The sequence below is a fragment of the Salvia splendens genome, chromosome 2, assembly GCF_004379255.2.
Source record: "Salvia splendens isolate huo1 chromosome 2, SspV2, whole genome shotgun sequence".
NCBI lineage: Eukaryota > Viridiplantae > Streptophyta > Magnoliopsida > Lamiales > Lamiaceae > Salvia > Salvia splendens.
This window is the reverse complement of record NC_056033.1, coordinates 40,310,707-40,327,352: the sequence shown is the minus strand read 5'-3', so window position 1 is coordinate 40,327,352 and position 16,646 is coordinate 40,310,707. Positions and strand designations below refer to the sequence as shown.

The window sequence follows — 16,646 nt, the reverse complement described above, 5'->3', positions numbered from 1 at the left end:
CGGGCCAACCCGTTCGGGTTGTCGGGCCATTCGGGTACGGGCTATTCGGGTTATGATTTTTTCGGGTTATAAAAGTTCGACCCTAACCCTAACCCTTCGGGTTTCGGGCTAACCCACCGGGTTATTCGGGCCAATGCGTATTTTTAATTCTTTTAATATTTTCAAAAAATAATACGTATTTTAAATTTTCTTTAATTATATACATATTTTTAATTAATCATTCAACAATGAAATACATATTTTAAATTTTCTTTAATATTTTTAAAAAAGATTAAGTTATTTAAATTTAAATAACTTATTCATTACATAATTATTTACAAAATATCTATCAATAGTATGTTTATGTTTATGTATTTAAAACATAAATCAACACTTTGTTTCAAAATTCAAACATAAATCAATTCGTAGAAAATTAAATAAAATTTTAATAACGTGAGAGGTGCATCGTAGATGTAACAAAAATATTTTGAATTGTTAAAGAGTGAATTATCAAGATGCTAGCTAATTGGAGTAACTCTAAGTTCTCTTGAATTATGATTGGTCAAATTTAATTTATTCCAGCTGTAAATAAGTCAAATAATAATTTATCTTTATTTTAAGAATCATCAAAGTACGCATAATTCAATGACGAAGCGGCGTCAAAATACTTTGCACTATTATATTGGAAATATACTAAAAGAAATCTTTTATATACGAGTATTTATGAATCCATGAACCACATGGTGATTTTTTTCGTGATCTTATATAGTCGGTTGACGTATTTGGATTTTGCATGGTTTTAGAGGGTTGTCTTGGATGATTTTGATTATATTTCTATATTTTGGTATGTTTACATGTTTATTGAGAAATGATAGAAAATTGATTAGAAAATGTACACAAAATATGTGGATGTGCAACAGCCTTGTTTGAGCCAATGTTTCTCGAGATTTTGAAGTCTGATAAACCTCTAATACATATCATTCTCTTCGTCTTCGAAATAGCTTCGCGTGGATATATTGCACGCCTCAATCGGAGCTTTGTAGAGAAAGTTATGACCGTTACAGAAACTGCTCGCTGTGCAGAAGCCTTCAACCCGACGGGCCAACCCGTAACCCGAACGGGTCAGCCCGCCTAACCCGACAACCCGAACGGGTCAGCCCGAATGGCCCGATTTTAAATTCGGGCTGCGAAATTACAACCCTAACCCTATATTTTTATCGGGTTATTCGGGCCGGCCCGCGGGTTCGGGTTACATTGACATCCCTACACACGACGCTGCAGAAATGTACTGCAGCAATCCGTCAACTTGCGACTGGACAAACGACGGATGTGTTCGACGAATACCTCCACATTGGAGAAAGCACTGGGAGAATGTGCTTGCTCTAATTCTGCAAAGGCGTCCGGGCAGCCTTCACGGAAAAATTTCTCCGGAAGGCAAGCACGACAGATTGCCAGTTCCTGCTCCGCCTTCACGAAGAAGTGCATGGATTCCCTGGAATGTTTGGCAGCGTCGATTGCATGCACTGGCAATGGAAGAATTGTCCGGTGGCGTGAAGGGGGTCGTACACGAGCGGCCACAATGGCACTCACCCCACCGTTATACTCGAGGCTGTTGCCGACTACCGGCTATGGATCTGGCATGCGTACTTCGGGGTCCCCGGCTCGAACAACGACATAAACGACCTCCACCAATCCGACCTCTTCGCGGAAGTTTTGGATGGTAAAGCTTCGGCCATCAACTTCATCTCTAACAACCGGCGGTATAAAACGGGGTACTATCTTGCCGACGACATCTACCATAAGTGGCCAACCTTCGTGAAGACGTTCAACAGAACGGTGAACGAAAAACATGCTCTTTTTGCGCTGAAGCAGAAGGCTGCTCGAAAGGATGTGGAGAAGGCGTTCGGGGTTCTCCAAGCGCGCTTCAACATTATCAAAGCCCCGGCTCGTACATGGTTTATGGAGAGTATGGTCGACATCATGTATACGTGCATAATCTTGCACAACATGATTGTCGCCGACGAAGGACCTGAGGTGAGAAATTGGTTCGACCCAGAAACCCCGGGAAGCTCTACCGCAAATAGTCCGCCTCGCAGTGGAGTGCATCCGTCTATACAAGATCGGTTGTCTATTCGGGCAAGGACACGTGATTCTACCGCCCACGCCCAACTCCAAGATGATTTAATGGAGCACATTTGTGCAAAATTTGGCAACCGGTAGACGCACATGATCTTTCTTCTGCTTCTTTGAGCTTTGAGATTTTGAATTTAGAGAGAGTGAGTGGAAGAAATTAAATTATGTATTTTTCATTTTTTTAGGATTTTAATTATGTTTTCTTTTAATTTTTTAAGAATTTTAAGTTGTAATTTTATTTTATTTAATGAAGTGTGTTTTTATTAATTGAATTTGTTGGAAATAAAAATAAAAAATGAAATTGAATAAATAGTTAAGGTATGAGATGGTCAAGAGACGGATAAGAGATGAAGGGTTGTAGGTTTTGTCCCTTAGTTAAAAGATGAAGTGAAAAGTACAGTGAGGCCCATGAATAGTTAAGAGATGAGACGATTAAGAGACAGCTAAGAGACGGCGTTGCGAATTACCTTAGCCAGCTCGTCCCATTTACCCAGTTCAGGTTTGCCACAAATCCCTTTCTCTCGCACACATCAATATCATCATCATTTATAACCACGAAAACAAGCCGCCCCATCCATAAAAATCCAATCTTTAGCCCTTTCCTCCAATTTCACAGATGTCTCGCACCACGTTTCACTCTCTCCCTATCTCTATTTGACCAGAAAACCACAATGTCTCACTCTCCTCCCCTTCTCCTCCCCTAACCCACCATGCTTCCCCACACTCCCTTCCTCGACCCTCTCTTCTGCGACGAAGACCATTTCGACTCCACCGAAAATCAAGAAACCTCCTATCCCTTAAACGCCCATTCTTTCCTCAATCTCTCCGAACCAGACCACGGCAACGACGAGGAGCTCACCTCATTATTGCACAAAGAGCAGCAAAGCGCACCGCAGCAACAAGATCCAACGCCTAACCCCACAAGGGAACAAGTAGTTCAATGGATGCTTCGAGTGGTTGCCTACTATTCCTTCTCCCCTCTCACTGCGCTTCTTGCAGTCACCTATCTCGATAGATTCCTCCACAGATGCGACAAGCCGTGGATGTTTCAGCTCGCTGCTGTTGCTTCTCTCTCCCTCGCTGCAAAAGTTGACGAAACCGATGTCCCTCTTCTTCTCGATTTTCAAGTATGTCCATAAAAATTCAATCTTTATGAATAAAAATTTTGGATCTTTTCTTGATTTTGATGAGATGGGCGTGGCTGATTTGTGCAGGTGGAGGAGCCCATTTATGTGTTTCAGCCCAAAAACATCCAGAAAATGGAGATTTTGATTCTGTCTACGCTTGAGTGGAAGATGAATCTCGTCACCCCATTTTCGTTTCTTGATTACCTTGCAAGAAGGCTGGGGTTGAATGAGCATCTTTGTAGGGATTTTCTCACCAGATGCGAGCGATTGATTCTCTCTGTTGTAACTGGTAAATCAAAATTTAAAAAATCCCATCTTTTGTCCTTTTTATAAATAAAAATCTTGATAGTTTATTCCATTAAATTCAGACAGCAGATTCATGGGGTATCTGCCTTCTACAATGGCGACTGCTACAATGGTGCATGTGATAGCCAGCATTGAACCCTCCATCGATTTGGAACAACAAGATCGACTATTGGGAATTCTTGGAATCAACAAGGTATACTGATTTCTATTACTTGTAAAATAAAAAAAAGGTCCATTTAAATTTTTTGTTTTATTAGTACTAAAATTCTTGCAAATGTTTGAAATTAGGACGAGGTGAGAAACTGCTGTACGCTAATTCAAGAAGTGGCAACAAATGTCGGAAACAAGAGAAAGTTAGGATCTTTGCCTTGTAGCCCGAAAGGGGTGTTTGATCTGTCATTCATCTCTGATTCATCCAACGATTCTTGGGCAGTGGCTTCAAATTCTTCCTCAGTTTCCTCCTCGCCGCAGTTCAAGAAAATCAAGACACATCAATTTTTAGAATTCTAATTAATGGAGCATAATAAATATATTATAAGTTGAATAACATTTGTATTCAGTTAAAAAAAATGCCAACCATCCTTGCAAGAAAATCATTTTGTGGGAAATGGGGGTAAAGATGGTTGGCATTTTATGCGGATGAAGGGAAATAGAAATGCAGAGAAATTAATTTATGTTGATTTTGTGAATATACTTTATTATTTATAGATATGCCTTTTTGTCTATAGCAGCAATTTTTTGTCTTTGCATTGAGATTTCAGAGAAAGAGATGTGTGAGAGAAAAATCAATTGACGGGAGAAACCATCTGTCGGCCACTGGGCTTAATTCTGATTTGGAATATGAGATTAAATAAAATATTCTATATACACAAATAATTTATGCCACTATGTTTTAGGTGTGTGCATTGAATGATGGTATTAATTTAGTTTTATGTAAAATAACTGTCGAATAATTTTTCAAACATGGATCCCAATCCCATCTTACTTATTAGATAGTTAACATGGTAAATTTGGAATTAAGTTATTGTTAAATCTCTTTTGGTTCAATTATGCAAGTAAATTTTTCTCTTTTTTAAGGATAAAGTACTTCTGATAGTTTCAAATACGTACGCAGCTTTTTATGTGTGCTTGTATTTCTTTCCTTCTTCAACCAAATATCCTAATGAATAAAGATAGATCAAGAAATACGTAATTGGCCTTTTTCCTTTATAATACTAAATTATTAAAACAAGATTAAATTAGAAGTTTTCTTGTACTACTGACTTTCAATGCATGCGAACTACTGCAAATTGAAATATTGCTGATTTTAGCTTTTAGTTTCAGAGAAAAAGTAAATTGAATGTTGCAAAAGCATATAGTTATCCTTTCCTAGGGGAGCTAAAAGCAACGGTAGGGGAGCTTTGATTTTCTTGGTGGGGTTGGAAAATGAGATCGAGTGTTCGACCTATATATTTAGTTTAGATTTCTCGATTAAATTTCTCTGGCCAAAAGTTTATTCTTGTAAATGAGTATGAGCATGACATTTCTTGACGACAAAGAATTCATAAAAATGAAACTCATAGGGTCGGACACAATGAACAAGGTCGTTGTTGATAATTGAAGACGATGATGTTGCAAAATGATTTAGCAACACCTCTAAAGATTGAATTTAATTACAGTAAAATTTTCTAACTTATGGGCCGTCGATGGGATCAATTGGAACCATGACCCTTGCAATTTTGCAATCACATTTAAACTAAATGATTTATTTGCATAGAACTATAACCAATTCATAGCATCTTTTTGGTGTATATGCATGTGTCGTCATATTCTACATTATATTAGCAAAAAAAAAGAACTGGAAACATTATTAATTTACAATAATTATGTGGGAAACATTACTCGTCCCTATTGAACTTTCCTCTATAGACATTATTTATAACCGAAGACATTTTTGCATGTTGGGTTGTGTTGTTATTCAAGTTCTAACAAACATTATTTCTCAACTACTACTAACAAACATTTTCTTTCTATATTTAATGGGCAAACTTTAATCTATTCATTAAACAAATTTTTATGGACATAGATTTATAGGGAAAAAAATTGGGATACTAATCATTAATCTCTATATACTTTCATAGTTTCTTTATATATATGCATTCATTTTGTATACATAAAATACTTATGAATTACTTATTTGATTTTTTTTTGCAGATTAATCTCATTAGATCATCTGAGCTTCATTGCTACATCGTACTCCCTCCGTCCCATAAAAGATGTCTCACTTTTTTTTGTTTATCCCATTATATAAAGATGTCACATTTCTATTTATGAAAAAAAGTTTTCTCTCACATTAATAAAAATATTATATCTTCTCTCTCCACTTAATATACAAAGTAAAACTTTCTAAAATAATGTGTTGTCCCAAATGTATGACATTTTGTTGTTACACATCATCATATTAATTCATTTTTTAGGAGAAATGAGATAAATAAGTTGTGTGTTACATATCATAGCTTTGATTATCGAGCCAACTAAATAATGCACCTTTGAACTTAAAAGTAGCGTGAATGGCGGTGGGAGCATGTATACACCAACACCACACACACACACAGAGTAATATTTATACGAATATAAGTAATATATTAATTAAAGTGAGTTAATTTCCGCTCAATTTGACTGTTTTTGGAGTTGATAGATCTCTATGGAGTGTGGGTTGTATGAAATGAATTATTAAGCAACGTGACGCTTTTTTGGATTATTGCATAATTTTCCTCTATAATGTTCCAACTTTAAGCTGGCATGTGGAAATCATTGATCACCCATTTTTAATTTCCTTTAAATGATAGTGTGTTGTGTGCTGAAATTCTCGACTATGATATTTCATTATAGGTATGAATATATGTGGAGCATATATAAGGGTGATAGATACCTTGAAATAAAGACTCAAAGTCACAAATAGCTAGTAATCTTTAATACGGAAAACAAAGTGCAACACAAAAAAAAATAACACTCTTCCCACACAAAATTGTGGCAAGTCAAATTACCAAAAAAAAAACAGCTAGAATTACGACCAACAACACTAGAAGTCTAGAACACAATAAAAAATAAATAAATAAAAGTTAGTAAATGATGAGAATGATAGGGGAAAAACAGTTAATTGGGGGGATTAAGATTCGATTAAAATCGGAAAAAGGTGGAAGTGAGAGAATGGGAGACAGTATCTTTTGATTTTGGGTTTAGATGTTTGTTTTGGCTCTTTTGGTCGTCAGGGGCTCAGAGAATAGACTTTATTATATTTATTCAAACCAAATAATTTAATTAGAAAAAGATACACATTCATTATTTTATTTTAATATTGTGGAGTTGGTTCCGGTTAATATTTTTTCTATTTTTAGACATATTTTCTGCCATGTCGAACCAGCCTTTCTTTTGAGTTCTGACCTTGTCAAGGCTTATGCGCTCTGTCTCTTTTTTCTTTTTACTCCTTTTCAATTTCATTTTTATTTCCTATTTATTTTACTATGAAAGTTTTTTGTCTTCTTCTGATGCTACAAGCCATATATATGTGCAAGCATAACAAGTTATTACTGAATTGGTGCAAATAAAGACTAGTAATCGTTATAAATTGGGAGGGTTAGGAGAGGCTGAAATTATTATTTCAATAAGCATTTCTAAAAAAATGGATCGAGTACCATCATAATTTGTTTTTAAACTCATCTTGAATCAAGCAATTAGTGGATAATAATTTGATAGTAGTATACAATTTACATGTATCAGTATATATATTATCAAAATATACTCCATACAGAAGGAATCTTGCATTATTTTTACCTTTTCCTTTTTGGGCATAAACAAAGCTGACTATAGTACTAAAACTTGCTTGGTCATCATCATATGCCTCTGCAACAAAATTGAATTCAAAATAAATGAGTGGCAAGTATTTGTTGAATGATTATTGCTAAAATTTGATGAAGGAACATGCACCCCAATTTTTACATATCTCCATAATTTAGGCATAAAAACCTGACATAATAACACCGTGTAAAAATAAATATTTATAAGTTGGTGTTCGTGGACCACATATTGAAATATTTTTAGTTATTTTGCACCTAATGTTCTTGTCTTGGGTGATTTAGTCTCACAAAAATATGCCATCATTGTACACTTGGCTTTTCTTATTCAGGTGATAATGATTGGATCAAGAAGGACATATCTGATATGATTGGCATAGTTAACACAAAAATAAAGAAAATCAGTTCATTTATTTTTCCCCATAAAATTTTTTATATACCCCACTAGTTCCATCTTAACAATCCACATATAGTATCATTTACTATGCCATATTTTATTTACTCATATGATTTTTTTTTCAAAATTAATACATTTTAAACTTATTTCATCATTTTATTTTCAAATATTAAATTTTGTGAATATTAATTATCAATTTAATTAATCGCATAACCCCCTTATCGGTATACATTTTTTCTTCTAGAAATTCTAATAAGTAATAAAAGAAAAGTACATGGCCACAAAGGCGCACGCTTCAGTGAAGCGAAATATACGATGGATTCATTCCTAATTATGATTAACACACTCTTATTAATAATTAAGGTAATAATTAATAAATGATAATGCAAATTGATGACATAAAATTTATCATTTCGAAAATTCCTTCTTGGCCCAAAAGTACATTTTTTATAATGTTATAATGGGCTATAATTTGGGCTGTATCCAAGTAATACACACCAACTTGCTTTAATCAGAAATAGAGGTCTTTACATAGTGATCCTTAAAATAATCAATTTTGCCAAAATTAGGAAAATCCTATAACAGATCGACATCGTTGGTGATCCTAAAATAATGACGTCCGTTGATGATGCTCAAAACAACATCGTTAAAAAGATGTTTGTTCACAAATAGAACAGAACTATTGATCTATTGGGCTAAGTTTAAGATCTGCATATTTAAATGCTATTTATTTTGATGGGTTAAATAAGAGTTAGTTTTATCATGTATTGTTCAATTTTGATGGATAAAGCTCGATACTTAATCTCTATATAATTGATGAACATCAAAATGTTTTATTGCTGATATTTTAGAACGAATCACAACGTACACATAATATGTATGACGTTCAATTACATATGCAAATATTCCAAATAATTCAAGGCCGGACAAGGAGGGTCGAGGTGTGTTCATTGCGACTAGAACTGGAGGAAGGCGTCAGCCAACATGTGCCCGACCTTGATCTCCGACTCGATCGTGAGATGCAAGTTGTCCAACTGGAGCTCGAGCCCCTTCGAATCCACTTGCTTCAAGTTTGGCAAATTGATAGTTTTCTGGTTCTCTCTCATTTCTTTTACGAAATCACCATCACCAGATGTCACTATCACCTGCAACCACATAAAATAAAGTATAATCAAACTATTCATGTCGGTCAAATGTGCCTTGTATAAAATCAATTTTTCTTAGAATACCTGGACCACTGGCAATGTGGGGGCCTGCAAGTCAGCACGCACGTCGACAACAAATTTTTCAAATTTAACTTTGTACGTCTCGGCCTCCTGTAACACTGACGTGTCGGACTCGCCTTGGTACCATAGAAGAGCCCGGAGAGACCCTCCGTCCTTTAGGGCGGCCTTAGTCCGATCGATCATGTCATTGTACAACTTCATCCCCTTCTTCCACTCGTCTATGGAGGTTCCTCCAACTGCGCATGGGACCAGGCCAATCACCCCGATGTTGGGGTCCTTTGCCAACACTGCGTTGGCAAAGGACATCCCTGGGCCTATCCCGGAGACCCTGTGGTCAATGTCCACGTGGAGAGGATCATGCGCCTCCTCCCACACAAGCTTGGCACTTAGCCTTTGGATCTGTGGGCTGGGCTTGCACTCCGGAGGGACCTCGTTACCCCACTGGCCATTTATAATCCCGGCTCGTCCGGCCATGTTGCTTTGTCCGGCAAGTATGAATATGCTTTGGGGTTTGTTTTGGCTGCTTACTAATGTTGAGCAGCACAAAATCGTTAACCAAACAAGGCGATTCATATTTTTGCCGGATAAAATGCAACGAAATTATTTGAGAAAGAGAGGCCAAAGCTTGAAGTTTCTATTTTGGCCTCTTTTATGGAATGATTGAATGGTTTGGAAGTAGAACTATTGGCATTCTTTCCACTTTATATAAAATAGTATGCCCGATAATTTCGTGTTTCAATCTCGTGTTTTAGTGGTTTCGACACATGACACGTATTTTGATACTATTGTGTTACTGGTAGTCCGAGAAATATTGCTAGACACAAAAGCGATGAAACCTGAGTCAAATATTAATTCGTTATTTTTAGGTGATTTAGTCTTCATTTAAAATATGTAGCTTTGATTAGTTGGAATATTAGTTTAATTTTGGGGGGTTTGTCTTACCCTTGATATCTTTACTTGGTTTTAAACGCCCAATTAATAGTTTTTGAATTTGGCAGCCCAATCTATACTGTAATGTGGCCCTGCGTTGCTAGTCCAGATTTTGGTATTTGAAAACAAACCTAAATCTTTTTATTATTAATTGGATTATTTAATTCAAAATCGAGTTATCAGGGATGTAATCAAATTCAAACTCGAAATATTATACAAACTTCATACTGTGATCTATACCGTTAGACAATGTCAACAGATGACAAAATAATAACAACAAAAAATGTTAACGGTTGATACTGTGTTGATATTTTTTTATGCATTTATTTTATCATCTGTTGATATTTTCTAACTGTTCGAATCATAGTTGGAGTTGGTACAATATTTAGAGTTTGCATTTTATCACTACTCATATTTAGATATGATAACTTTTTCATATTTTTGGCAAGTACCCTTAAATTGCTTTAATATATAAACACCGACTCAGACGGAAGAAGTTCTTGCAAAATTAAAGCAAGTATAACCTCCTTCCCACAATAGGAGTCTACATTTGACTCAGCACAAATTTAAGAAATTTTAAGAAAAGTGGGTTGAAAAATTTAGTGGAGTATGAGTCCAATTTTATATACTTACTATAGTTTTATAATAAAATATGAGTGCTATGAGTTAATGGAATGTATGACCTATAGTAAAAGTGAAAATGGACTCTTATTGTGTAACGAACTAAAATGACACAAGTAAATTCTTATTGGAGGACAAAGGGTAGTTATTCGAGGAGTTTTAACTTTGTAAATTGTGGATATCTTGAACTTACTACAATTTTCTTTGCTCACATTGAATGATATATATGCTTAATTAATTATTCTCATTTATTTTTGAATTTGGCAGCCCAAGAGTTGCATACTGAACAAGAGTTGCGCAAGCATATATAAGGGGTTTGTCTTACCCTTGATATCTTTACTTGGTTTTAAAAGCATACTGAACAAGAGTTGCAAGCATATATAAGGGGTACCCCAAGATGCAAAACAGTGAGGGTTTTGCCCAAAGTGGATAATATCATACTAATATGGAATTCGGGTGTGCACCACCGATCCCCCAACAAGTTAAGAAAAAAAAAAGAGAAGGCGAACCTGCAGAAAGGTCTGGTGGAAGAAGAAACGGAGTAGAAGTGAATGCAAGAGCAGCAAAACCAGAAATAGGGCGGGTGGGCGCAGAGAAGCTCATTTTAGGGATAGCGGTTGCAGCTCTGCGTAGCTTATTGCTAGTTCTGTGAGTAACAATACCTCGAAAAGCTGCCGTTTTTTATAATTGGCTGTTGTAAATAATAAGATTTTACAGGGGCTTTGTCTGGGAGTGCTAAACCCTAATCATCCATCCTATCGGTTTTAGAGGGGTTGAATATGAATATAAGTAGCTCCAATCATACTCCAAAACGCATCACAAATCGTACTTGATTTAGAGCAGTAACTAGCCATTTATGGTGTAGCACTATAGCAATCGCAAAACCCCTGTGAAAATTGCATTCACATCCTCCTTGTTTGAGTATGTTTCGAATAGACTGGTTCAATTTGCAGAGGAATAAAAGGTTGAGCTGGAACCTGTCGTCGCCGCGAAGAAGATGATGAGATGTTCAACGGTCGGCCGAACGGTTGGGAGATGAATGAGTTTATATTTTTGAGAGGCCCATTTCATGTTATGGTGTAATAGTATAAAAGATTTGGAGGCCCAATAAATCAATTCTATTTATTTCTCTCTTAAATTATGCTTTTGATTATTACTCAATACATTTGGAATTTATTAACTAATCTACATTGTAATTTTAAACAAAACCAATGACAAAGGTATCTAATGGCTTAAGACAATTAATTCTTTTAGAAACAAATAAAAACCATAACTTAACTTAGCTTTAGTTCAGCAATACTCATCAATAATCCAAAACAAATATTTTACAAAACAAAAAATCATATTCATGCCTACATTTTTAATGACTTCAAATAATGTAGCTATTAAACTAATTTAGAGGCAACTTTAGATTCATCATAATAGATCGGACATATCACATATTAATTCCTATTTCTCAACACTAAACAATAGTAAGTCAAATTACAAATATCAACCTATAATAAATTCATTTGGGTGTGAAAGTACAAGTCGAAATATGAAATGTAAAATTAAAACCAGGTAATTATGTGTTAATCGATTATATCCGATATCCAAAATTTGTTGAATTTTACTAAAAAGGAAATGACCTCATTACTACCGAACGTACTAAAAAGCCAAAATGACTCCAATGTGAAAGTTAAAAAAGTTAGTTTGATTGAGGTTTAGGCCCCTTACTAAGGAGTACAAATTCCGCTCTATACATTAGTCCCCACGCCAACAAAAAATAGTTTCATTTGTGAATATTACGAGTTTTAATAAGAATTGGTAAAGTAAAAGAGATGGGAATAAAAAATGGATAAAGTAAAAGAGGTGGAGAGAAAAAAGTGGGTAAGTAGGAGAGAAAAAACATCTATATTTAGAAATGTGTTCCAAAATGACAAAATATGAATATTTTCGTGGACATATAAAGTACTTTCTAATAATTGAAAAAAACTCCTATATAATTTTGTCATATGAAACGCGTGATTCTCGTGATAAATTTAAAAAGAAAAAATCAGGTATAATATGAAGATTACATCGTATGGTCCATCAAGATTTAACAATTTCCAAAATCTCATTAAAAATTAATGAAAGTGGCTAAACAAACGGCCGAAAGCAGAGGAATAATCCGGCGTTGGGGTCTAATCACTTCCTAATCCAATAATCCAATCCTTTCGCTACCACAGAAACATGATTAATAAATGCGCTAACCAAACTTATAAATTAAGTAATTATTTGTGTGGATTACAGCTAGCGCCGGTAGCAAGTTACAGCATCAATCAACATTTCAATGGATTACGTTTGTTTCTCTTTGTCCGAAAAAACATTAGTCCCACACGTTTCCACCCATCCAACTATCCAACTGTTTTCTGCGTCCGTCGTCAGTTAGTCGGTTCAACCAAACTCAAGATTGACTTGGTCCGAAAATGTACTTATCTTGAATATGTATGAGACGTGCACTCCCCAACTGAATAATACACCGGTACATTGAGATTTCTCGTTACTTTACTCTATTTCCATTTTAACTGGAGTATTTATTTTAATTTTTTTAAAATAAGTGCAAATATAAATGTGTCAATACTACGTGTTCTCAATAATTACATTACTTAATAATAATTTTGTTCAGGGCGAGCAACGTTCCGGCGTGGTTGAGCGGCTTAACTCCCGTTGCTCAATAACGGGGCTTGGGCCTTATTGTGCCAACTCTGTCTGAGATAGGATCTTCTACTCCGGTTGGTGATGGGCTTAGGTCTGTATTCAAATTTTGCTTCATATAGTTTTAAAAGTAGTAAGAATTTTGAAATTTGATTTTTTTTTATATAATTATGCAAAGATAAGAAAAATTAAATGTAGCACATTGTTGATATTTTCAACGTATCTTCATAATAAATAAAATATTAAAAATTTAGGATTATGGGTTGACCAAATAAAGTGAATGAGTAAACGTGTGATATTAAGTAGCTACAAGTGGTTGACTGTCCGATCTCATTTACGTAGCTGCTTCCAAATATCAAAATTAGACTTTTTTCATCAACTTTCGTGGAAAATTCCAACTTCACACGCTTAAAGTTAGAGTCTAATTTCGTTATTATAACTGTCATGAAGAAAATTAAGTGCCATTAACTAAATTTAATGTTTTTATATCTTGTCATGTCATTGGTTTCTTTTAGTACGAATACTATTTTTAAACGATTTTATTTTTGGTTCAATTTCTTGTCATTACAATACTCTATACCAAGATTACATGCATTTGTTATCGAACTTTCTTTTATTTAATAGTATAAAATACTAGTACTATTTAAACCATTTTATTTTCGGTTCGATTTCATATCTAAAACCTTATTTTTCTTTCCCTCAAATTATTGAAGCTGCCTAAACAGTCAACGAATCGACAAAAATTGTAGTCAAAATCCACCACCATGAATTTGTTATTTAGTGTTTTTCTTGGCTTGTTTTTATCGTAAACCTTTTTCCAAAAATGTGTGTGAAATTTGGATGAAGAAATTTCTCTTCGGCTGCCCGCTAGCTACTTTAGGTAGAATTAATTCCAATAGTTTATGCATGTGAGGAAAATCAGTGGCGGACACACACACACATGAGGAGAGGGGCTTAAGCCCCTCTCAAACCTTTAAAAAAAAATTATTTCTACTTCAAAAATATTTAAATTTTCTTTGAAAGTAACTTCAGCCCTCACAAAGTTAATGTGTTAGATGTCTAAATTGTTGGAATTTAACCGGAAGAAGGGGCTGAAATTGAAAATTGCATCGAAAAAATGTATATAACAATGGCCGCCGCGCTGTTGGGGTTGGGAAGAAGATGGAAATAACAAAAAAGTTGTTTAATGAATATAAAAATAAAAATAATAATAATAATAATAATAATAATAATAATAATAATAATAATAATAATAATAATAATAATAATAATAATAATAATAATAATAATAATAAAATCTGAAAAGACAATCCCTTATCCCTATTGAAACGTTTTCCACTTTTCATAACAGTATAAGTATAACACTTAAATTTGAAATCGTTTAAAAAATTATACTTGACTAACGATTTTATGGCTCTTCTTTACCACTTTAATTGGTGAGTCCATTTTTCCCTTTTTCTTTTGTCATAGTTACTGTATTACATTCGTAAGTTTTTTAGTAAAGACCCTGCTAAAATTTATTTCTGCGTCCGCCACTGAGGAAAATAATAGGTGCATGTGAATAGATGCATAAATTTGGAAATGTAATTAACCCTTAATTAAGAGGTACACCTAATTTTGTTACAAACATTGACAATCATAATAGCATATGGAAGATTAATAGTGACAACTTAAATATTAGTGACATTTGGTTTATAAAACTCCCTTCACAATCGACATAGAACATTAGAATTAGTAAAAATCGATCCTCTTGCAGAACTATCGTCGATCTTGTTAGTCACTACCGGCTTCCACATGCCACGATTGGGCTCATATGACCCTCCATCATACATACCAATAATCGAACTACACTTGAAAGCTTTGAGGTTAGTCGCCAGTACTTACCCAAAAATAGGTAACTCCTACTTTAGAAATTACATAGGGGCAAAATGGAAGAGTCTTCTGAGTAATAAAGGATGCAACTAATTATTTCAATAAATTGTAGTAGTGCGATTGACAAGTTGGACTTTTAAATTAATAATTGAAAGAAATGGGACATTGCGGTGCAGAAACTTGTCTAACAAACAACAAAAATATTGGTTGGAATTTGCAAAATGTGGGGTTCTCATTGAATTAAATGCTACACAAAAATCCACAACCGTTTGGTTTGAGCAGTAGGGTTTAATGGCTGAATATTTTGACTTTTGAGCAATGGGTGGTTAATAATTTTGTATTTTATGACTTCATGCTTGTTCTGCAATTATGTTTCATGGGTCCATCTAAATGTACAATCTGATGTACCAAATTCATTATTATAATACTTCTACATAATTCTTTTTCAAATTTCTAGATAGTACATTTTTTTATCATATGTAAGTCAAGATTTTCTCCAAATTTGATAAACATCCAATTATGTTCTACCCAATTTATATACTTTCATAATCTTATCCAAATTAAAACTAGTAATCAAGTTGGGCAAAAATACTTTATGAAAACTCACAAATTGTGATCGTTTATCCATTCATTTCCTTTCAATTAAGTCCCATATTTATCATATTTACCTTGTTCATTTTTTAGTCAAACTAACTAGAACAAGAATTGGGAAAATATGAATTTTACTAAAACTTAATCTCGAATATACTAATCGTAATTGAGGTTTTTGGCATTAATTTTTTCATGGAATCAAAATTTTCCAATACTTGAATCCATTATTTTGGTATAAATTAACTGTATCAAAAGTATGGATAAGATGCCTTGGCCAAGGACTGTCAATTCATGACTTGAGAAAAATTTCTCACCTTTGGTTGCTATCATCGAAGTTGAAATCGAGTCTAGAAACTAGTGTAATTAGATAAGGATGAATCATCAACATATACATACATAAGATTTCAATTAGAAAGTATCAATTTCATATTCTTCTTATGTCTTATAGCTATATATCAACCACATATATCATACGTACGATACTCCTTTAACATGTCATAGATATATAAACATTAACAAAATCGAATACACATGCATATATGCATTCGAAGAGGGATTGGTAGCATAGTAGATATATAAAAGTACTTCAACCAACCCAAGTAATAACAGAGTAACAGAGGTTCAAAAAAGTTAGGAAATATCCAAAACTTAAACTACTAGGATATAGGATATAGGATATAGGATCTAGGCATACAAAATAAAAATAAAAGATTGTACATTCACTCGCTAGAATAAACTAGTTAACTAAGAACAGAACCAGCGAGAAACGACTCCTTCCCGCCGAGGTAGGAGGCAGAGAGCATTTTTGGAATTGGTGCGAAGTGAGAACCCAGAATTCTAGAGTGTGCGCGTATGTGTTCTCCAATGTTGATTCCCCTTTTATAGTACGGCTTTGAGCACATCCCTAGGGTATCTTTTTTTTAGCGGTTTGACAATAGTACCCTTGTGAAAAAGT

General features: G+C 34.4%; 2 protein-coding genes across 2 annotated transcripts; one reads left to right on the top strand and one right to left on the bottom strand.

Annotated features, from left to right (window-relative positions):
• The first annotated feature begins 2,672 nt into the window (after positions 1 to 2,672).
• LOC121766461 (cyclin-D3-1-like) lies at positions 2,673 to 4,272 on the top strand. The gene is made up of 4 exons (XM_042162746.1): positions 2,673 to 3,239; positions 3,327 to 3,528; positions 3,608 to 3,738; positions 3,834 to 4,272. Exons 1-4 carry the CDS (start codon positions 2,823 to 2,825, stop codon positions 4,053 to 4,055), a joined length of 972 nt encoding a protein of 323 aa, XP_042018680.1. The 5' UTR covers positions 2,673 to 2,822; the 3' UTR covers positions 4,056 to 4,272.
• A 4,313-nt stretch (positions 4,273 to 8,585) lies between these two features.
• On the bottom strand, positions 8,586 to 9,660 carry LOC121766472 (probable carbohydrate esterase At4g34215). The gene is made up of 2 exons (XM_042162757.1): positions 9,005 to 9,660; positions 8,586 to 8,920 (listed from the first exon to the last, which is right to left on the bottom strand). Exons 1-2 carry the CDS (start codon positions 9,572 to 9,574, stop codon positions 8,732 to 8,734), a joined length of 759 nt encoding a protein of 252 aa, XP_042018691.1. The 5' UTR covers positions 9,575 to 9,660; the 3' UTR covers positions 8,586 to 8,731.
• Positions 9,661 to 16,646: the final 6,986 nt, after the last annotated feature.

Excerpts from the sequence above, each read along its gene's own strand:
- LOC121766461 (XM_042162746.1), top strand. The coding sequence starts at position 2,823 with ATGCTTCCCCACACTCCCTTCCTCGACCCTCTCTTCTGCGACGAAGAC. Across the intron at positions 3,240-3,326 it reads CTCTTCTTCTCGATTTTCAA|GTGGAGGAGCCCATTTATGT; the intron begins GTATGTCCATAA and ends TGATTTGTGCAG. Across the intron at positions 3,529-3,607 it reads GATTCTCTCTGTTGTAACTG|ACAGCAGATTCATGGGGTAT; the intron begins GTAAATCAAAAT and ends CATTAAATTCAG.
- LOC121766472 (XM_042162757.1), bottom strand. The coding sequence starts at position 9,574 with ATGAATCGCCTTGTTTGGTTAACGATTTTGTGCTGCTCAACATTAGTA. Across the intron at positions 8,921-9,004 it reads CCACATTGCCAGTGGTCCAG|GTGATAGTGACATCTGGTGA; the intron begins GTATTCTAAGAA and ends ATGTGGTTGCAG.